The sequence below is a fragment of the Erigeron canadensis genome, chromosome 4 (genome assembly GCF_010389155.1).
Source record: "Erigeron canadensis isolate Cc75 chromosome 4, C_canadensis_v1, whole genome shotgun sequence".
Classification (NCBI taxonomy): domain Eukaryota; kingdom Viridiplantae; phylum Streptophyta; class Magnoliopsida; order Asterales; family Asteraceae; genus Erigeron; species Erigeron canadensis.
Genome location: NC_057764.1, coordinates 44377269 through 44400275, shown reverse-complemented (window position 1 = coordinate 44400275; position 23007 = coordinate 44377269). Strand labels below are relative to the sequence as shown.

General features: G+C 33.9%; 2 protein-coding genes, 1 long non-coding RNA gene and 1 pseudogene across 3 annotated transcripts; 2 read left to right on the top strand and 2 right to left on the bottom strand.

The window, feature by feature from the left end:
• The first annotated feature begins 300 nt into the window (after positions 1-300).
• Positions 301-6934, top strand: LOC122595200 (mitochondrial-processing peptidase subunit alpha-like). The gene is made up of 13 exons (XM_043767532.1): positions 301-529; positions 1524-1763; positions 2110-2406; positions 2503-2670; positions 2812-2979; positions 3086-3166; positions 3687-3753; positions 4244-4341; positions 5002-5074; positions 5735-5805; positions 5898-5947; positions 6044-6156; positions 6548-6934. The coding sequence occupies exons 1-13, from the start codon at positions 491-493 to the stop codon at positions 6592-6594; spliced, it is 1512 nt and encodes a 503-aa protein (XP_043623467.1). The 5' UTR covers positions 301-490; the 3' UTR covers positions 6595-6934.
• Positions 6935-11052: 4118 nt separating this feature from the next.
• LOC122597704 lies at positions 11053-12395 on the bottom strand (annotated as a pseudogene).
• Positions 12396-13524: 1129 nt separating this feature from the next.
• On the bottom strand, positions 13525-17802 carry LOC122598241. The gene is made up of 3 exons (XR_006323563.1): positions 17519-17802; positions 14549-14668; positions 13525-13807 (listed from the first exon to the last, which is right to left on the bottom strand). It is a non-coding gene; the product is annotated as an uncharacterized LOC122598241 (long non-coding RNA).
• A 2586-nt stretch (positions 17803-20388) lies between these two features.
• LOC122594884 lies at positions 20389-22796 on the top strand. Its single transcript, XM_043767184.1, has 3 exons — positions 20389-20741; positions 22431-22512; positions 22647-22796. The coding sequence occupies exons 1-3, from the start codon at positions 20411-20413 to the stop codon at positions 22687-22689; spliced, it is 456 nt and encodes a 151-aa protein (XP_043623119.1). The 5' UTR covers positions 20389-20410; the 3' UTR covers positions 22690-22796.
• The last annotated feature ends 211 nt before the right edge of the window (positions 22797-23007 follow it).

Below are 23007 nucleotides of genomic sequence, written 5' to 3'. Positions count from 1 at the left end.
TTGTTCTGTCAATTTTCTCACGTCATCTGTTGGTTTTTGACATAGAACGCCCCTCAGGGCATTGTTCCCGGGGGGTTCCGGGGCATTCTGGGGGAAAAAAGTGCAATCGAACGCTTTCCTCCGTTTAGTCTAAGTAAATACTCGTATAACATGTCTAAGGCGTTAGATACAATAATGACGGAAACCAACCATGAAAAAAAATAATAATAATAATTAAAAACCCAAAAGAAAAAGCCCGGATCTCACACGTGCCACTTGAGAATACCAAACTTATTCTCACACGTACGAACCCCCCAAAAAAATTCGTTCTCTCACAATTTGCCCCCTCAATCTGCTTGCTTCTTCTGGGCAGCAGCTATCTTAATCCAAATTAAATTATTATTATTATTATTACTATTACCAATTACCAAATCTATTTATTACAACTTTATTTATTATTTATATCGATTTTGAGTTGAAAGTGAATTAGTAAATCGATTTTTTCTTTGTCATGTATCGTGCCGCATCCTCCAAAATCAGAACCCTCAAGGTATATATATATATATATGTTTTGATCTAATTATATTTTGCTTATATATGTATATTAGGGTTCTTAAATAAGATCTGATCTTGATGTATTTTATATCTTTATGATTATTATTGCCAGCTGAATGATTTTATAGTAGAAACTAGAAATAAATAAACAAGTGCGAATTCATAAGGGGAATGGAAAATGTAAGGATTGAAGCTTGTGATTGGTTGTCATTAATTTTAGAATTCGGACGGGGTCGATAACTTGTAATGCCTTCGATAGTATGTGTATGTAAGAGAGAATTTGCAGGACATAAATAAATATCTCTCTTTCATACTTCTGTAAGAAAATGTTGTGGTTGTGTGATTTAGCGATTAGGCTGATAATGGTAGTTGTATGGAAGAAGAGTTTCAAACTGGTTTTCTCCATTAGAATATTGGGGAACTGTCTCATTTACTATTAAATTTACGACCTTTGAGTTGCTAACATGTATGACCTCATAGATGACCACCAATGTTTCTGTTCAACTGTAAATGATCGAAGTTAAAGTGTAATGAGGATGTCTAACTTATGGACTTTTTGACTCTCATTCATGTGGAGCAGTGGGATTCATATATTGTTGTGTTTTTGCATTTTGGGTACTGCTATGTCTTAGTGTTCATTTTTTATGGGAGTTTGACATTTTCACTTGTTGGTGGATGAGAAATCTGACCTTAGAATAGAAATATCAGACATTTATGTGTTAACTACGAGACTGGTTTTAACATGTGAGGAACATGTTGATTAATGTTATATTGTTCTAAGTATGAAAGACAGCTTTTATATCGCAATCAGGAACATCTTCATTTTTATATATCTTTAATAGTGTGTGTTATAAACACCTTCCCTCAAACATGAGAACTAATGAGTGCTATGAAATTCAGCGATTATGAACATTCTATTTGTACATCCTTTTTTTATGTTGTTAGTATATACTAATTGCTAATGGCTGTTGACATCGGGAATGGCACAGGGTCATGTAAGCAATAAATTGCCAACAAGGCTTTCAAGTTCAAGTGCAGTTGCAGCCAAGGCGTCATCAGGGGGTCTCTTTAGCTGGTTCACAGGAGGAAGTGCTTCAACCTCTACTCCTTTGGATTTCCCTCTTAAGGGCATTGAACTCCCGCCTTCATTACCTGATAACATTGAACAGGGAACGACTAAGATAACAACTCTTTCAAATGGAATCAAAATCGCCTCTGAATCTTCAACAGTAAGTCATGTTTTCATGCTTTCATATTTACCAACGGCGGGCCATTTAGTACACCATACTACCATGATTAAATTAAGGTTCAACATATTAGAACTGGAATAATAGTGAATAAGCATATCACAGCATTGACACACAGCAAGTTCAAAAGGAGCTTGTGTTGCAGTTTGAGAGTGACGTTAAACCATACGGGCTTACAGGACCCGATTGTTTAATTCTGATAGATAGATGGATACGTTTCTTTTGTGTTCATATGAAGCTCAAAGATAATGTTAATTGAATAAACCTTATATGAGCTGCTCAATGTTAGAAAATTTATGCTGTTGATTGATACTAATTTATTTTACAGAACCCTGCCGCTTCTATCGGGTTGTATGTTAATAGTGGCTCAATCTATGAAACACCAGCCTCATTTGGGGCTACACATGTTTTAGAACGAATGGCCTTCAAAAGCACTACAAATCGAAGCCACTTGCGCCTTGTGCGGGAAGTTGAGGCTATTGGAGGCAATGTGACCGCCTGTGCTTCTAGGGAGCAAATGAGTTATACTTGTGATGCCCTGAGGACATATGTTCCTCAAATGGTAGAGCTACTTGTTGACTCTGTAAGAAACCAGGCCTTCTTGGACTGGGAGGTTAAAGAACAGGTGCTCCCTCTTTTTTTTTACTGAATATCTGGTACTATATCTCTGTTTGATCTTTTGCATATTTTTTTGATTGAAAGTGACGCATTGTTGTTGCAGATTCAGAAAGTGAAGGCTGAAATTGGTGAATATGCTAACAATCCCGAGGGCTTGTTGTTAGAGGCAATTCATTCAGCTGGATATTCTGGTCCACTTGGGAATCCCCTTCTCGCCTCTGAAGGTTTACTAAACAGAATAAACAGTACAGTGTTGGAGGAATTTGTAGCTGTGAGTTTCATACCATGGAACTTTAACCATATGACTATATGAGTGATTTTTTACTCGCAAGTAGCTTCCGTTCCTTTCAATAATTTTAAAAAATATTATTCATTATATGTTGATTTGGCTCCTGAAAAATGCTTTAATTAGGCAAACTATACTGCTCCTCGCATGGTTCTAGCTGCATCAGGAGTTGACCACGAGGAACTGTTGAAATATGCAGAGCCTCTACTTGCTGATTTGCAAGGTGGTACTCAGGTTGCGGAGCCAAAGTCCGTATATGTTGGAGGTGATCACCGTGTTATGGCTAATACAGGGGTGTGTCTCGTTAGCTGCACATTTATCTTTCTTGTCATTATTTGTCCTTCGAACATTTGTGTTCTGCCCCTCCTAATGAATTGACCTAGTTTCCTTCTATTGTCAGAGTACTAGTTTTGCTCTTGCATTTGAACTTCCTGGTGGCTGGTCGAAAGTTAAAGAAGCCATGACCTTGACCGTTCTTCAGGTTATTTATCAACTTTGAACGTTTAATTGTTTATATATATATTTATTGACTGCAGCTATGCTCTTGACGAGCCAATTACGTTATTCCTTTCCCAGGATGCTTTACTTTTGTTTTTTTAACCTTGGGCTGGGGTGGTTGGATAATAATTTACAATGAGTAATTTTGAATTTTTGATACGCATCAAAATGGGTTCGTTTTATATATTATGATTTATGAACTAGTTAGTGCGTGAAATACAATTATGGTCATCATATCGTGTCAATACTAATGTATTTTTTTGGTTTAAAGTGATTTAGGTCTAAAGCACTGGAAATACACATTGCATTACTTTAAACCATTTGCTTTCGTCGTCTTCTTTTTTTCCTTTTTTTTTTATCTTGGGTTTACCCCATATGATTAGTCAGAAATAAAAAAAGATAACTCAAATCAAGTTATTCATAAGTAATGGAATGGTTTTGCTGCCTCTTACTGTATGGAATGTCATCTGATGACAAGGAATTAATATATTTTTCTCTCACAGATGCTAATGGGGGGAGGTGGATCATTTTCAGCTGGTGGTCCCGGAAAAGGGATGTACTCGCGGCTTTGTAAGTTACTTGACTGACTTGACTTCATCAATTTTGCCATAACTATATATAATTATATATGTGTATTCTCATCTTGTGAACATGCACTCTTGCATTAAATATTACGGATTTGTTGGGGACACAAGACTTTGTAAATATGAATGAACCAGGGGTTTAGGTAGAAGTACATCTAGACAAACTTTTAATAAAAGATGGTCTTTAAATATGAATGGATTAGGGTTTTAGGTAGGCGAACATCTAGACAAATTAATGATATCACGTTTATTGTTGAATGTTGAATCATAGTATCAACTGTATGTGGCCATAGTAGGGTCTCATTGACCAAGCTGGGCTGGACGCCTATGCTCTACCTGTTGACATGTGATGTTGCTCATTTTATTATTCTGTTATAATTAAATCTAGATCTGTTTACAATATATATAGTTTAAATTTTCAGCTCTTTCAACTATACTCCCAAATTTATAACTTTTAGAATTATTTATGTAAGCAGATCTCAGAGTTTTGAATCAGTACCCTGAAATTCAGTCATTTTCAGCATTCAATGCAATCTATAATCATTCTGCACTTTTTGGGATCCAAGCTACCACAGTAAGACATCTTTATGTTCTAATTATATCATTGTCTGTTATAATTAAATCCATTTGTATCCAAGCCACCACAGCATGACATTTATAATGTTTAATACCTGTTGAATCTACGTTTGGGTTAAAACAGGTCCTGTTTCGGTATATGCTAAAAAACGGTTCGGTCAACCCTAGGACCCCCCCCCCCCCCCCTTTTTTTTAATATGTTTTGGAACTCCTTATAAGTTGTTAATGTGTAACTTATGATTATATAAACATAGAAGCACTACTATTACATGACAATAAAAATTTAGATTTGCTAATAAATCACATTAAGAGGCGGTGTGGGTTAGAAGTAGATTTGGGGGACCTTTAACCTTTTTTGACTCACCCCGTTTGGTTAAAAGTAGATTATGGGGGACTTTGGACCTTTTCACAAATTCACGGAAGCTTTATTGATAAATTTGAGATGAAAGGCATTCCAAATCGACCCATTATATAACTCATAATCAAACAGGATGAAATTGCCATGTCTACCTTCCAAGTTTGTTTTCCTTTGATTTTCTGCTTGATCTAGTTTCCCTTTTTCCCCCTTGTTTCATTAACTGCTGTAACTATTATTTGGGTGAATCCCAAATGATATGCTTTGTTCCTTTAAATGATGGAGCTTATCAATGTATTGCAGAGTTCTAATTTTGTATCGGAAGCCATTGACATCGCAGCAAAAGAGTTGATTGCAGTTGCCACAAATGGAGAAGGTAAGTAGTTCAACTCTCTCTCTTTCCGAGTTCTATGCCAATTATAAAGGTTAAATGATGGGTGGGCTCAGTTGTGCTAGGTGACAAAGTTTTGAATTGGAAGAAGCATGAGAATCTTTAGATGATAACTTGATATGTTCATATGTGAACAAATTCGTCACGTATGAACATATCAAGTTATACCCAATATTACATATGTTCATATGTGTATGGTTTCCACATGAACCTTACCGTATATATATATACATATATATAATTTAGAGAATCATCTCCAAAGTGGCTTAGTGGCAACACATCCTGAAGGTCTCTGAAGAGACCCAGGTATGAACCGTTCTAAACATTTTGAGATGAGCAGGTAGAAAAATCTAGGAAACAGACATGTGAGTTTCAGTTAGGCCAGCGTACATCAGATCCAAAGGATTGAATTTCTCTGGGTAGCCTGAATAGGGATCACTCTCCATTTACCTGTTTATATATTAAAAATAGACTTCGTGTGGCTTTCAACCCGTTTGATCAGTTAGAGCCATTTCCCTTTTAGCCGAAATTTTCATGTGTCCCACATTTGAGATTAAAAACAACCCAAATCAACCCATTCATAATTCAATGAGAGAACTGCCACCTCTACATCTGTTACAAATTACTGATGTACCCATCTTTCAGTCAACCAGGTACAGCTGGATCGTGCCAAGCAATCTACCAAGTCTGCCATTCTGATGAACCTTGAATCAAGAGTATGCAATCTTAGCTTGTGTTTGACTGATCAACTATTCTATTAATCTACCGAATCATGTTTAATGTGCTTGTGGCTGGTCTTCATATGCAGATGGTTGCTTCAGAAGATATAGGTAGACAAATATTGACATACGGGGAGAGGTATTTACTTCAAAAACATTTCTCTGTCCACTCTCCACTGTTAATGGGTCCTACTAAACTTTACCCTAACGTTATGATTCCTTCCATCTTTACTAGGAAACCTGTTGATCAGTTCCTTAAAGCCATTGATGAAGTATCAGCTAATGACATCACTTCTATTGCAAAAAAGCTTCTTTCTTCTCCTCTCACCATGGCATCTCATGGAGATGGTAATTTCCATTAATTTTAAATACGCCATGTGAAAATATGGGCGGTTAGGTTGCTGGTTGAAATGGGTACTTTATTGCATGGTTCAGATTAGGCAGACCAAAAACATTTCACACCAAAAAGTTTAGTTCTATAAATGTGATTATACAAATTATATTGCTTTAAAGATATCTGTTAAAAAGTTTTATAAATTGAGTTTGGAGGTTATATGCACTAAATATACACTTTGGGCGACTTTTGATGATCTTTGCCTGTAATGTGTATAGCTAATTCTTTTACTTTACCATATGACCGGCTTTAGGTTAATTAAACTTAACAGTTGTATGCTAGTTATATTTTTATTTGATCTATTTCTCTTTTGGCCTTTAACTAAATATGCCTACTTTTCGCCAGTTATAAACGTGCCAACATATGATTCAGTCAGCAGCAAATTTCATTAGTAGTGCAGTCCTTTCAAAGCGCCAAAATCAGTACTCTTCATCACCTTGTGAATCTTTTGAGGTATCTTGCAGCTCATAACGATAATAAGGGTTTTTTGTATTCCATCTGCCTTTTTAAATGAATAATATAAGGCAATCCCTCAGCACCAATCATTTTTAAGCCTTGATATGTATTCCATGTTATTTTTTTTGTAAGCTATTGAGTGGATTGGCCAATAGAAATCGTACTATGATCAAAAGTACACTTTGTAATATTTAAAACAAAATTGGGGTTCGAATCAACCAATCACTTTGTTGGATTTTATGAGCCTGAAACCATATTATGTATATGTTTTTGATACGTGACTGTGTCATTCGGCTAACTTGGTACTCTTTGAAAGTTTTTTTTTTTTTAATAAAAAGTAGTATAACTTCAAATATAGGCTACTTGAAAAAAGTTGACATTTAGACCCATTTGATCTTGAATCTACTTGTTTGAGCCAAACTACCAAAGTCAACCCCCAACTTGTAAACTAGCCTGACCCCATTGTTTAAGACGCAATGGTTTATGTCCTGGTTAATATGTTTCAGGTCAGAATTGAAAATCTCAACCTAGTTATGTAATAGGTTCGGGTTGGGTGATATCAACCTGTCAAATGCCGGAGTATTATTTGAGGTGTCAGGCGGGAGTATTCTTTGACCATTGATATGTCTTCCCTGTTGTAGAATAAAATCTTGCCATTCAAGAAATATATTGCTTCAAAAAAGACATTTGATCTTAAAATTGACTTGCGAATATAAAAACATGTGATCTAATATCATTGTGTTAGAATGACTTGATGTTATTAATTCAACTTTAAAATATATCATCATTAATTTTTCAGATATATAAAATAAAAGTTTTTAAACGGAGACCAGCTTATCCGGTTCGACCGGTTGAACCATGAATCGTCCATTGAACTGATACGTCCGGTCCTGATTCTAAAAACATTGAGCAAAAATATTTTTTTCTGTTTGGGCCATTGTTATGTCCAGATCTTAAAATAACAGTTATGCTCAGAAAAGAATAGTCAAAAAGACTCGAGCTGTCTCCCAATGTGAAATCGATTCAAGTTTATGGTTACCTAATATCTTTAAATAGCTGTAATAACGTACTATGTAATTATGCCTATAAGTTGGGGGATATAACGAGGCCGGCCTAGGCATCGGGGGATATAACTAGTTAAGCTTTTGCAAGGAAAGAGATGATTTAGTTTTGCGTATATGTGTGTGTGTTTTGTATATGTGTGTGCGTGATTGTTTTGTATGTGTGGGTTTGAGGTTTATTTTAAAAAAATTTTGGCGACAAATTGAAAGATCAGGCAGACTGCATTTTCTGATGTGGTGAAGATGACAAAGTACCACACTTATTTATTACTCGTATTTATTACCATTATCAATAATCACTTTTAACACCATTATCAATAACTTTTCTGTCATTTATGTAGAAAATGGAAAGCAGTTTTTCTATTTAAATTTATTTTTCTTTCTTTCTTTTTAGTTGTAGATTTTGTTATATATACATCAATTTAATAGTTACGTCATCCGGTCTTTTAACTTAGTTGAATATAAGGTATTAGGTTCAATATGCGTTCTAGTTTTCAAAATGTTGTTAAATAGTAGTATGTCTTTACAAAGTACTTTTTACAAGAATAACTTTTTCAATATTTATTGATATAACGTTTATCATCGTTTTTGAAAAATAAATTATACAACTTAAATAATTGAGCTTAGCCTAGGGGCCTTTTTCCGGTTCGTCTTAGGTACATAAATCGCAAGGAATGTCATGGATATATGGAAGTTGTGGTTATTTATTTTAAAAAATTTTTTTTACTCGCATTATCTTATAACAAAAGACCACTCTGATTAATTTTGGTTTTTTGCCTATATTCATTAAAATAAAATAAAATACAGAAGAAGCTTAAAGTATATTATATAATGTAAAATGATCTAAGTCACTTATTTAATTTTAAAGTTGAGACAATACGCCACTGGTTGTAACTATCATTTACCCTAGATGTAAATCCCTTAAAAACATAAGGGATAATATGAGTAATATACTCACACCGAAGGTTTAATGTGTATATTTAATAACTTTAGGGGTAAATGTAAACGTTTTCTCTTGAACGCTGGTACCGATAATGTCCCAAAAAATAAATGGATTATTAGTTTATTACTTTACTAGTGGCACAACTTGAGGCTAGAAATGTACATTCATTTCAGTTGAGGACGAACTATACAATATAAAGTAAACCACAAGGACCACTGAAGTAATTGTCTATCATCAAATCAGATCATCTCTGAAACAAATATAAAAAGTATATAGTCGTTATTTCTCCCGCTCAAAGAGTTGAAACCCTAAATTCCCAAATTTTGATACTCCGACGAAATCAGACGAACGGTAAAAATTGAAAAAGAAAAAGAAAGGAGGAGATGCAGCCGGTGAATGAAGGAATTGAAAGATCGGAATTTTCCGACGAGATTGAGTTGAAGCAGCCGGTGAAGTTGACCGGAAAGATGACCGATCGGTTCTCTGAGATGCCGGATGACATGATTTTGGACATAATAAGAAGAGTAGATGCACCAGAAGTAGGTGGGATGGCCGGGATGAATCATTACTGGAGAGAAGTGTTATATGATCCGGATTTTACTAGTTCGTACAACAGGTTACGCTTATCTCCGTCATTTGTACATGCTCTTTTGGATAAATCCTCTATTGCTGGTTGCCTGATAGGGTTTAGGGATTATGACCACAGACGTATTACCGTTTCGCTTGATAATATCTTTGAAAAGAATACCGACAAATCTGTTGTAACAAAAGGGGATGCTTTGTGTGCTTCTAGGAGTTTGTTTCTTTTTTCTCGTATTAGGGATGATACTGCGGTTGCGTTAGTAGTTGTGAATATCACAAATGGAAATACAAAAGTAGTTCACTGCCCCGACCCGATGAAGGCTACATCTTTTGTGGATCATCGAAACAATATAAAACTTGTTGTAGATGAAGCTGATCTGGAATTCAAGATTATTCATGTTCTTTCGGTTGTTGATGATCAATCTGTAGTGTATTGTGAATATGATTCTCGAAACGGGGGTATGTGGACCCACATTGGTAAAGCCCGGTTGCTTTACCCTGCAGAGAGGTTGGATACCTCTGATTACCGGCGAATGCTTATGTTGGATACCGATCCAATCCCTTTGATCTCTTTTGATAAAGATAGACCGGTTTTCATGGCTGTCAACGGGCATGATCTGACACGTAATGCAATGCGAAAGTTTCATATAACTCGCCGAGATCTGAATCCCCTTGAGCAATGGGTTGCCACTCCGGGTTTATATCATAGCAGAGGGAATGATGGGTGGAATGTTCATACTATATGGTATAAATACAATGCCTACTCTCGTCTTTGGAAAATGTTTTTGCTACGCCTTATCCCTGCCGACTGGAGCGAGTTCGAACTTATTGAGACTGTTGTGGATGATAGGATGCGCGATCCTTTCTTTGAACTTGTTGGTAAGTTGCAGGTTGAAGAAACAAACGGGGTTGTCCATATAGCTGCCTTAACCCATACTGAAAACCAAGATTGGTCAATGCTGTTTTTCAAGTATGACATTGCACATAAGTCCTGGTCGTTTAAGCAATTAAAGCCCCATGATCTTTGCAGATGAGGTCTTTCCTCCCGTTTTCACATCCCACTTAACACTCTAGGTATCATCTTTTCCAATACCCTGCTGTTATTATTCGTTTCATGTGTGTGTGCTGACTTCATTGCAAATGATTTCTGGTCGTTTAATTAAAGTCCTGTGGTTGTTGCAGATAAGGTCTTTTCTCCCGTTTTCATATCCCACTTAACACTCTAGGTATCATCTTTTTCAATACCCTGCTGTTATTATTCGTTTCATGTGTGTGTGCTGACTTTATTCAACCCTACAGCAGATTTTTTAGTGTTACGAGTGACTATAAGATTACCTTTGCTTATGGTATTATTGTGTCAATTAATCATTAGGTACTGTACGTGAATTCAAAGGACAATCTGTTCCAAACAAGGATCTTGGCGAGTTAAATCTGAATCATGATCAGAATTTTGAAGTTTTGAACCATACTCTGCTCTACCTTGGATTTTGTATGTGCATATGGGATTTGAGTTTTAGTTACATCTAATGAGCTGACCTTATGGCGCAATGTTGTTTGTATTACATTTCCAAATGTGATCCTAGGATATTGTGATAATTGTGGTTTGTTCTTTATTACATTTATAAGAAAAATAATAATAATTGTGGTTTGTGTCTTTGTGAATGTGACTCCTCACAGTTTTTTATGGCCCTTAGATACAGGAATCACTCTGCTGACCATTTATGTGCCCGGCCATAGGGAGTTAATTTAATTTCATATGCTATACATACTAGATTTTACATAAAGAAGTGAGATAAAACAGACATGACCTAGCAAAACAAAAGTTTAAATTCCTGAGCACTCCATCCAAGACCCATAGAAGATATAGCAGAAGGCGGAGACCATGGGCCATCTTCCCTGCGAGCAATCACCAATCCAGTTCCAATATTGTAGGTTACCATCATACCAACCTTCACTATTGAAAGTATTGCAAGACCCTAAGCATTTCTTAAGATCATATCAGGAATAGACTTCTCAGGTCTCGAAGAACAAACCTGCAACAAGCCAACAATACTTGCCGGATCAAATAACTACATACTTTTCTTACGGGTGACAAGATATGCAGGTAGGTTGGGTTACAAGTTCATGAAGAAACCAAGGTTCTTTTGTACCAGTCGATTGGCCTGGTTAGCTTAAGTTGACCTGCAAACCCTTCTTCACTCGTTGTTAATTAATCCAATAATTATAATAAATACTATAACCTTAATAAACTAATCTTTCAATTAGAAATGATTTAGGAGGTTCATTGCAAAGTGAACTGTCTCAGTCTTACAGCCCGTATGTCCACCTGTTTCACCAGATCGACCCGTTCTTAAGAAAATGGGTTGAAATTGCCAGCAATAGATTACAATACATAGGGCACCTTTTAATAAAATCGACAAAGTAAAAAAATTTATTGATTTACAACCTTGAGTTTACCTTCCTGTATCCTTGAATTGTGTTAGTGGCTTTGTAGATCTCATACTCCATTGACTGCCCCCAAGGGAAATTCAGGCATGATCTTTAATTGTGAAGCTCAACTTACTTGATCCATTAAAAACGGCTGGACAGCCTCAAGACGAACAAAACACACATCACAGACTCGTTCCGTGTCAGCAGCTAGGAAACTTTATAGGCAGCAAGCTTCTTCCTTTGGTACACTCACTGCAGAAAATTCCTCCACAAAACCGGCAGTGATGCCTGGTACACATGATAGGATGAAACCTCACAATACACAGCATACAAGCAGCAGTACAACTATCGGGAAGCCATATAGGAGGTTCAGTTTCAAGGATTTGCTGGACCTCCAAAATTGGCAGGCCTCAGCAACAAGATGTCTAGATATGCATGAAAAGCCATCCTCAGATGCCAAAACATTATCCCTTCCACGAGCTGCAAGCAGCATTTCGAGTACCACATCCCACATGTTTAGTTCCTTGTCTTTCTCAAGAAACTGAGACCATCCCATATCTTCATCGGGAAAAATTCCACCAGCCGAGGAGGAGAAACCTCGGCTCCATTCTTCATGGTCAGTTTCTGACATAGGAGGAACAGAAACCGGTAGCCATACTTCCGTTTCTTCAGAGAGTGGTGGATCATAAAAGAAGTATTTTCCTACTGTTATGCGAGTCATTAGACTCATCTATTGTTTCTTGCATACGGGATTCATCATTCAACCTTAGTGGCAGAGTTGAGATAGTGCGGTCTCTGGTTCTAGTAAGACAAGAGTTTTAGTGTCCTGAAGTGCATCATGAAAATTTTGTATATATAAAGCAAATGCGGGAAACAAATTGAAATATGTACTCTTTGCCAACTATATATATATACATTATTATATGCATATATGACATATTAGCTGCACTTTACTTATTAATTGGGCTAAGAGCTTAAAATGTAATCAACTTTAGTCCAATGTATATTGTGTGTATCCAACTTAAAATGTTTCTACTGTGTATATCCAACTTTTAAATATTGATATTGACTATATGGCATGTAATCTATGTAAGGCATCCAAATAAGTTGTCATGTAGACTGAACATACAACAGAGTTTGGACAAATTTAAATACATTTTCAAACACTCATAAATTGGTTCCACTCAACTGGGAGAAACAAGTTGTGGCGAAATTACCATTAATATTATCGTGAACTGTTTATTTGAAAACTAAACTTTGTATGAAACTAGTATGATTTGAAACTTAACACAATGTGTTTATGGCTAGTTAAGGGCAGTTTAGCTTTTTTGTTTTAGCTTATGCTTATTAGCTTATTGCTTGTTTTCCATAAGCTTATCAGCTATTATTAATACTAGCTAGGGATGTTTATTGTGGTGTATTATGAGCTTTTGATGAGCTATCATAATTTAGTGGAAAAAAAAATTGAAATTATGTAACATAAGTCTGTAACTAATCTATACTGCAATCAAAACAAAAACATATTCGTAACCTTATAGTGCCTTACTTCTAATATATAAGTGAAAATGTAAAAAATCATATGAAGGTAAAATGAATAGTCATGAATAAATAACAATCGTATCCTGTTTAATCAATATCCATCAAAAGTGGATCAACAAAGCATATACCGTGTCTTGTTCCTTCACTGATAAGCATCAAAAGTTGGTATTCATTGACATTGTTAGTTGGAGGTCCAATTTATCTAAAATAGAAATGATTTTTGATTTAAGATGTTGACTTTTTGACATTTTATAATAGTAAGATTTTTGAGATCCAATTTTTGGATCCTGCTCTCAAAGAAGAAACGACTATTTACAGTGTTAGATGAGGCTATATTATAACCAAAACGCTACCCAAATGCATTGTACAGAAGCCAAAAGAGAAGTTATAATAAGATGCTAATATTGCATTTGCCCAGATTGATCCAGGCATTTCAAAGAGTCTTTATCAACACTAGTTTAACTGATGAAACCTAACAACTAAGAACAGAGCAGATTCAGCTGTTATCACATGATCTGCTCCTCGATCAGTTCACATTTTCATTCTTTAAATCATGGTTACGGCAGCATCATCCTTACGCTTCAGCTTTGATACCTAACAATTTACCAATACAAGTATATACCATAAGCCAAGGTGATAGCAACTTTTTTTTATATATATACACCCAAATAAATGAATAGGCTAATTTTAACTATAAAAACCATATCTCCGGCCAATCACATTTGTCAAACACGTTGAAAGTTGCCCTCGGGAACAATTTACAATAACGAGCTACGAATGCATTACGTCAAATAGATCAAAACATTTTACATATTTTTGGTAGTCAAATGGTAAAACCAAATTACTATATAAAGTGGATTTAATTGCTAAATTGCTAAATTCAAAAACCATGTTCATCAAGATTAATTAGTTCTAGAAAGATTAGAAACTTGATATTTACGTACAAAGAACGGGGGAACCCTTCTGGGTTGTATCCAAATAAGAGGCGAAAAAAATCTTTAGTTAGTCTTACTTAAATGATTATGTATTACTAGTAATAACTACAAAAAAATTGTTCAAAAAAACTACAAATAAAAGATTTTTTTTAACGTAACCTTAAAAAACTGGGACTAAATTGCCTTATGGGAAGCACAGCACGACCCACTTATATATTAACCAAAAGATCATACATTCATACCCAATGTATTGTATAAAATCCAAAGTAAACTATATGATTTATAGTAAAATAAGATGGTAAGATCCAAAAGCTTCAAAATATCTATACATTGTTAGTTGTTTGGTACCAGTAATCAATGAATGAAACCAACCAAAATAAGAGTGGGATTTAACTGTTACCAGATGGAGTGGCTGTTGCTGATGAATCTGTTGCGGGGTTCGAAGTTTTTAACTTGGTTTCACTTGACTCGCCAAGATCCTTATTTGGAACAGATCCACCTTTCAGTTTAGGACTGTTACCTATTCATTAATCAACATGATAATAAAATAAGCCAGTTACATAATTAATCCATTAGTTGGATCAGCTGGTTGATCTCTTACGGAGGGAAAAATAAAGACAATGCAAGGATACATAACATTAATTTGACACTCAGGATGAGATAAACTGTATCATAACAATAGACTAACGGCCAGACTTGAGTTTTCTCAACTACAATCAAAATTTTAGATATGATTCTAAATCAAATTACATCAAAACGGTTTGCATAACTGTGAAGTTATGCAGGCCATCGCTATTTATTGTAAATTGATCTAAGACTCACAAGTGCAAGTACCTTGGCAAGTTTTACCAATACCAATCATACAATTCAACTAACATTTGATATTCCTGAGGAGGTCTGGAAAGGGGTTTGCATGTTTACATTGAAATGTTTTCGGATGAGATGTGGATTTTGTACGACTCAAAGGCCCCAAAGACAATCAAGAATGGAAATATGTTTGAAAATAGTACAAGGTGAGAGTTAGTAGAGCAAGAGAGAGAAGAAAATCATACATAAAGCAGATCTTAATTACCACTGCCTAAAGGTGAATTTAGTTTTCCAAACAAAGCGAAAGGTGTAAAGTAGTTAAATTGTGCTTTGGTCTGGTTTATTAAGTTAAATGAGTTAATCGTTCAAGTATCTTTTTCCAGGTTGGATGTAACTGAAGAATGAGAGGAAACATGTTTTCTTAGATGCGTAATGCTGATTCAGTGACCGAGATGCCTAATTCTATTGATCTGTTTTAAGGTTAGTGGTGTCTCAAGTGTAAAGCTAAGGCTTCAGGCCCCTGATGTTTGAAAACCTCACCTCACGTTTGTGTGCATATGTATATATAGAAGTTCGTTTTTTTAACTCAAACAGAAATTTGAGTCAACTTTTGAGGGTATGTATCTTACTTTTGAGGCAAAGGTGAGTTGTAAGAAAATAAGCAAAACGTGTCTACGATAAGCATAGTCGAGTTTAAGAATGTACGTCTTGCATGATACCATTCTTATTTGCTCCTATGACTTGCTAGGAGGGGGATAGGGGGAGTTTTATGAATGTAGTTATGTTCATTATGTTTTTATGTAATTATGTTGTTTAATATGTTCAGATAGGTACTTATAAGTTATATTTTGTTGGTTATTCTCTAAGGTGTGATACGTTGTATGTTTAGTTACTCTAGCTATTTCTTAATGTAGCCATGTGACACTCGACCGACTGGTATGGTTACTTACCCCTTACACTCTCTCGCTCTTTCCCGTTTGTCGGAGGTCCTTGCGGGTAGAGACAAGGCAGTCTACATCTCACCTCTCTCATACCCCGCTTATACAGGGATTAGCTATTGTTGTTGAGTTTAAGAATGTAAAATTCTTAACCAATAAGGTCCGATTTCATAAATGGTGTAATGTAGCCAAAGTAGGGTTATGAGTTTGAAAGTTTCTCACAAAATTAGCATGCATAAGAATTAGTTTTACATAAAAAAGTAACGGAAAAAGAGGGAGTGGACTCAGGGATAAAAATATTCGATGGACTAACAAGCCTGAAGGGTGGGAAACTACCTCCGTATAACAAATGTTGGCGAACTACAAGTATATATTAGCAGCATAATCAAACATACAATCCTCCAACACACACACGCACACATATATATAACATATATATATATATAGGGGGAAGCGAATATGAGATTGTCCACCGTTACACGGGAGACCCTCCATCTTGATTATTTATTAAATAAAAATTATGGGGCTTAAAGTATTAATTTATTGCGTTTAGTATCTGGAAGTGTAAGAAACTTTATCACTTTTCCTATTGTATGAATATAACTTAAATTTGGTGCATTGTAGGAAGAAACTTTATAAAACTGTTCAAATAAAGTAAAGTGTATACGTGGCAAATTATATGAGCTAGCACGTGTAATTTTTCGATTGGTTCATGTCAAAATGTTACATTATTTGAACAGTTTTACAAAGTTTTTTCCTACAATGCACCAAATGTAAGTTGCATTCATACAATTAAAAAAGTGTAAAAGTTCATTACACTTCTAAATACTAAACTCTAATTTATTTTTCCCAACAAATATTAAAAAACTTGTATGCTCTAAGCTTAGGGGACAATCCCACTTTTGCAATATATATATATATATATATATATACTGTCATAATGCCCGCGCGTGCAACGGTGTGCCGACGGCGGCAATGGGTGGCGGTGACAGCGATGGGTGGTGGTGGTGGTAGCGGTGTTGATATTAATGTAAAAGTGATTGATGTAAAGGAGATGGTATTATTAGTAACTTAAATGTTTAAATCCTAAAACAATATAAAGATATGCCTAATAGATTAGATGTTTGACATATGTATCATGTAATGAGTCATGATCTTATCTTTAGGCATACTATTTAGGCCTATTTATCATTATCCTTAACTTAATGAACAAAGACAAGGGTATTTTGAGATTATCAACTACTTAAAGTTGAAAATTTTGGAGGTTACAAATGCTTTATAATGTAGTCAATAGTAAAATAGAATACAATAGAATAGATATAGATATATATTTATTATTAATATATTAATATGGGATTTGCTAACTAGTGCCCCTAGTGCACTAGTTAAGAAGCATTTAATGAACTTGATATTTCCTTAATAATCAAAATTTTTATTTAATGTGTATTAATTTAACTCAACAATTTCTATTTTTAATTGAATAATTAATACATATTTCTATATTTTAGGAAAGTTAGACTTCAATAAATACTTCATTAAATGTTTCTTAACTAGTGCACTAAGGCACTAGTTAGCAAATCCCTATTAATATACATATAGATGAGATGTAATGAATGAATAAGGACCTGCAGTCTCGTTCAGATCGTCCTTGCGAGGTAGGTATTTTTTTGAGGGTCGGACCTTATAATTTCTTCAGTTGTTGGAAACCTGGCTAATGGCCTACTGAAAAACTCCATCACTTCCTCCGGCTCCAACACCCTATTATAGTCTTCGGCTTCCATCACACAAATAATAATGATATTGTAGTGATTGATTATGATGATGATCGATAAGTTTTTCGAATCAATTAGATCAATTTTTTTTAAATGTATTGTATGTATGGTTAATATATATTAGGGTAAAGTACGGTACAGTTTTAGATTTTTTTACTAAAATCGATAATCAAACCCAAATAATTTGGTTTTTGAAGACTTAGACTATACTGGGCTTGGGTTTAAATGGTCCGTTTGGGCCAATTTGCTTCGGCTTTCTATTTTCAGTCCAATTTTATCTGCTTGTGGATTTGGACTCCAAGGGGAAAAAAGTTTACAGTTTGTGTCTAGTGATTACATGATAGCAATTCGACGTCATTAAGTGATAAATAATTTATTTAATTATGTAACAAATAATATTATATAAAAACTCAATACACAATTGATATTACAGTACATTTTAGACCCGTGTCAAATACACAGGTTCTATAAATTATCAATATAAGAATTAATATATGGAACAGAAAAATGACTTATACGTTAAATGTAAAAATATATCTAAAAAAAATTGACATATTCAAATGTTAATACTGAATGCTAAATCATATCAATGATGGATGGTGTAGCAGAATTTTTTTATACAAACTCTTTTAAATAATCAATATCATAACTTTTATTACACAACTGACCGAGTTTTCATTGATGTCTTTATTTTCGATAGTCATGGTCGTTCTTAGTTTAATTCAATTACTAAAAAAAACAATGATTGCCTAATTATAGTCTGATTACAATTATTTTTATTACAATTACTAATTGTAATCAAATTTGGTGGATATTTTTTTTTTATTAATTTTATTAGTTGGATATTTGGGATAAACATAAGTTTTATATTTTATCTATTTTATTTTAATAAAAGTATTACTTTAAGGAAAAGGTTTAAAAGTGTAAATTGGTGATGCAAAATCAAAAAGTGTAAGTTAATTTAGACATGTGCCAATTTAATTAATTTTGAGAAATTAAGAGATGTAATTGGTCAATTGAAGTTAGGTCAATTGTCTTTTTGTATATACTAGATTTTAGACTTGTGTCAAATACACGAGTTTTATAACATAATCAATGTAAGAATTAGAGTTAATTGCAAGAGTGGTCCCTGTGGTTTACCGACTTTCGTGGATTCCATCCCTCCTTAAGATTTTTAGTGAAATTGGTCCAAAATTTATCCTTTTGTTGCACATTACATCCATTAGGCTCACGCCGTCAGTTTATTCACGTGTTATCACATGCCACTCACATGAGTGCATTTGGTAATTTTCTACCCTTCCATCTGTTTTTTGGTTTTCTCTACCTATATTTCCTCTTTTTATTATTATTATTATTATTATAAATTATTAATAATAATGATTATCTTATACTATATAAATCAAGCTTTTGTAATACAGTTAATTTGCCTATGTCGCATACTTAAGGATGCAAAAAACACCCTCAAATCCTATGTGGCATCCTCAAAAACTTTTGGAGCAGCGGTTGCTATGGAAAGAGCGGTTATTAACTGTGGCCCAATTTATGGTTTTTCTTGCCTTCTCTTTCTCCCCGCCCTCTCTCTCTTTTGTTGATTCTGTGTGTGTTTCTCTTTTTTATTTTTCTTTTCTATTTCTATATCATTAACCGCACACACAATCGTAACCATAAGTTTGGATATCGCAACACCAATAAATATAAGTAAGTAGTCCTAATTGGAAATTGAGGGTTGTTACAGTAGTATACATTAAAAGGGTAAATTAGAGATTTTAAAGGTAGAGTGTTAAATTTTTTAGGGGGTAGTTTGTTTATATAAATAATATAGATTAATATAATATAGTATAGATGAATAAAATTATAATTTTGTAATTCTAATTTATACTAGCTGATTAACCCGCATATTATGCGGGCACCTGAATAAACTTTGAATTTATAAAGATACAACACAACGAACATGTTTAACTTCTTATTATGTTGGACACTACTATAATGTATATTTTGAATGAGCGATTTTAAGACTACATTTTGTTTAAAAATCATAAGATATAACAATTATACATCACATGAGCTATGTTAAAAATCTAATGATAATTCAAATCCTATACCTTTAACTCCAAAATGATATTATAATAATTAATTTTGATCTACAAATTTGTTTCCTATTTTAATAGAAAATATTTCATGATTTATCTACTAAAAAAATTTAATATCATAATATTTTGAAATAAGTTTTCATATTTCTTTTTTTCTATGTCCTATTTTATTTTATTTTTTTAATGATGTCATAAATATATCATGATTGTATGTTAAGAAGTCTTCTTTATTAAAGTGACTTCATATCAATTTTGTTTTATTAATATAACACTATGTTCTCTAGTATTTTTTTAAAAGAAAGAAGAAGAATGGAAGAGAAGGGGTACACTTTTCATCCTTTCAAATCATCCTGAAGATTTGTTGGACAAAATCAACTAAAAAATTCACTCATTTCATTTATTTTCAATTCTTTCCTCTCCTTAAAAAAACTCAAGAACACAATTTGTTTTGAAACCTTTTATAATCCTTTCATTTCTTCCCTTAAACAAACTCAAGAACACAGGGTAAGAAATTAGGTTCTGCAAAGGCATTTAAAGGGGGGAAAGATGGATAATCTTGATATTTGAGGGTTCAGTTTGTAACATTTTTATTATTATTAAATTGTTTTTTTTTTGCTGTGCATATTCTGCAAAGGAGAAACAGAAACTCTAATCGATGGAGGAACAAGGCGGAGAAACTCGTGAATCTAAATTTTCCAGGTTAGAATACGGCGGCAGTAGAAACCCTAACCGGGAGGGCATGGAGGAACCAGTAATATATCAGGGGATACAATTGGGCCGCGAGACGGATGTACCACCTGAAGGATACGATTTCATGTATCACAGGATGCAAACAGAGACGGGTGAAAAATTGTTACCAATCACGATAGGTGGTATCCCCATAACACTGCCCAAACCCGGTTACTTTGATGTTAAAAAACCCGGCCCATTCCCTGGGATTCCTCCTGAAATTTTGAAGTATATGTATCCCGACTATGATCCGTCAGGTATACATATTTTGTTAATCCATTTTACATCTCTATGCTTTTTCTATATTTTCCTTTAGGTAGCTTTCCGGTAAGAACATGTTGAAAATGAGAACGGTAATAATAGTTTCTGGCCATTGGATGAAAAAAATTAAAGGCTAAGATGATTGAGAGTATTTTTGAAATATTTAATGAAATTAATGGTAAATGTGTCTTTTTACTTATATTTTAAAGGACATTAAAGTAATTGAAAATGAAAAAGAAAGAAAAAAAAACCCGAAAATATGCATACAAAATAACACCACGTTCACATGGCAGTTTTCCAATTGGAAGTTACATCACGTATATAGTTTTATTGCAACCTATCTATTTAGGAATTGAAATTCAAGTTAGAAATGCATCCTTCTTGGAATTCTGCATCCATTTTTTTAAAAATATATGAATAGCGGTATATCTCCAATGTTATAAAAAAAGGCATATACATCCATAAAAGAATAAACCAGTTTACACATGTTTGATTTGTTCATATTACAACGAATGAAAGTATATATTGTGCATCCATCCTAATTTCTAGAAAAACCTATACTTGAATTGGTTGTTCATCCAATATATTAAGATATTGTGCATCCCATTTATATTAAAGGCATCATGCATCCTATTTATTTTCAAGTAATAGTTCTAGTATATTAAAGTATTATGCATCCATCGACAATGATGCATAAAACAATTGCAGCAATAAATTAACAAAAGATAATGATGTTGAGTAATTTTAAATGAAAATCAATTAACAGTGTGATGTAAATTTAGATAAAATGGAAACTCAATAATTAAATATTATAATGCAATAACGGAATGTATAACCATAACCATGTAATAAAAAATGTAATTAAAATTTGCTGGTTAACTATTCTAATTGTTTTAAAAAAAGTTAAATTAATTGTATTTTGCAATTGTCTTAATTACCCTTTGTAAAGTTTGATGATTTGGAAGTTTCCTATTGGTTCTTACATGTTCTTATTTTTTTGTTGTTCTTATTGGATGGCCACTATATATATATATATATATATATATATATATCATTCGTTCTGTTCCTCTATGCATCTTTGTGATGGGTAAATCTCCATAAAAAAAAGAGACAACTTTCGTGTAGTTTGTAATTGGATGTAACTATTCAGATTTTTTCAATATCTATACTCCCTATATAAACAAACTACCCTCCTCCCAAATTAAACACTCTACCTTTAAAATTCCTATTTTACCCTTTTAATTTACACTACCACCAAACCCTTTATTACTAAATCTATATCTATACTATATTAATAAACAAACTAACCTTAATTTTTAACACATTCATAACTCACACTAAATCTATCCAATATATTCTTAAAATATTTTACACTCATATTTTTCCAAACTATCTATCTCATTTATTAATTAATTTAAATATTTCCACCTAATATCTATATTATATTTTTAATAAAGTTATTTACAAAATATACATCTCTTAACCATAACATAACTACATTACCATTTACATCTATTACTTTAAGATTAATAATCACATCATTAACACTACCGCCCGTTGCTGTCACCGCTGCATTGCGCGGGTACCCATCTCGTATATATATAATTCAACAGGGCCTTTGAGAAATAGAATATTTTTTTTTTCTCGAATTTGATATTATTAACCAAGTTCAATTCATGTTATAGATCCCCATCTAGAAGGTCTTAAAGGACGCAACCCCCCTTGTCCTCCGAAACCTGTTGTCTTCTTGAATGAAGCGCGGATTAGGTGAGTTGGCTGCTTTTAGAATGTTGTTTTCATCTAATTAATGCAATCTGCATGTTACTATTACTTGGGCAAATGACAGCAATTCACTTATGGTATTTGTTTTTTTTGCGTTCGGTTGATCAATATGCGAGCAGCTTCCATCCAGAGGCAAGCCGATCTCAAGCGCCGCCAGGATGAGGCTTTGGAGAATTATGACCGTGACTATGCAGCATATTTGTCCGGTATCCATTAAATTATAGGTTTGGATTGGGTGCAAATGCGAGCCAATTGCCACTGCTACCTAGGATGTCCAAGGGTTGGGTTTGTTTGATGGGTGTTGAAAATGGGAAAAACAATAACCTCATTTCTCCTTTTTGGTGGTTATGGATCTTTGTACTAGTTAGGCGTCAGGTGGGAATATTTTTTGAACATTGATGTGTCTTCCTGTGGAATAAATTTTGCCATCTAAGAAAAAAAAAGATTGTGTGGCGAGAATGATAAAATATACATGTGAAC

Coding starts and splice junctions, on each gene's coding strand:
- LOC122595200 (XM_043767532.1), top strand. CDS start 491: ATGTATCGTGCCGCATCCTCCAAAATCAGAACCCTCAAG. Junction 2,407..2,502: donor ACTGGGAGGTTAAAGAACAG/GTGCTCCCTCTT, acceptor TTGTTGTTGCAG/ATTCAGAAAGTGAAGGCTGA. Junction 3,167..3,686: donor TGACCTTGACCGTTCTTCAG/GTTATTTATCAA, acceptor TTTCTCTCACAG/ATGCTAATGGGGGGAGGTGG.
- LOC122594884 (XM_043767184.1), top strand. CDS start 20,411: ATGGAGGAACAAGGCGGAGAAACTCGTGAATCTAAATTTTCCAGGTTA. Junction 20,742..22,430: donor TCCCGACTATGATCCGTCAG/GTATACATATTT, acceptor TTCATGTTATAG/ATCCCCATCTAGAAGGTCTT. Junction 22,513..22,646: donor TTGAATGAAGCGCGGATTAG/GTGAGTTGGCTG, acceptor ATATGCGAGCAG/CTTCCATCCAGAGGCAAGCC.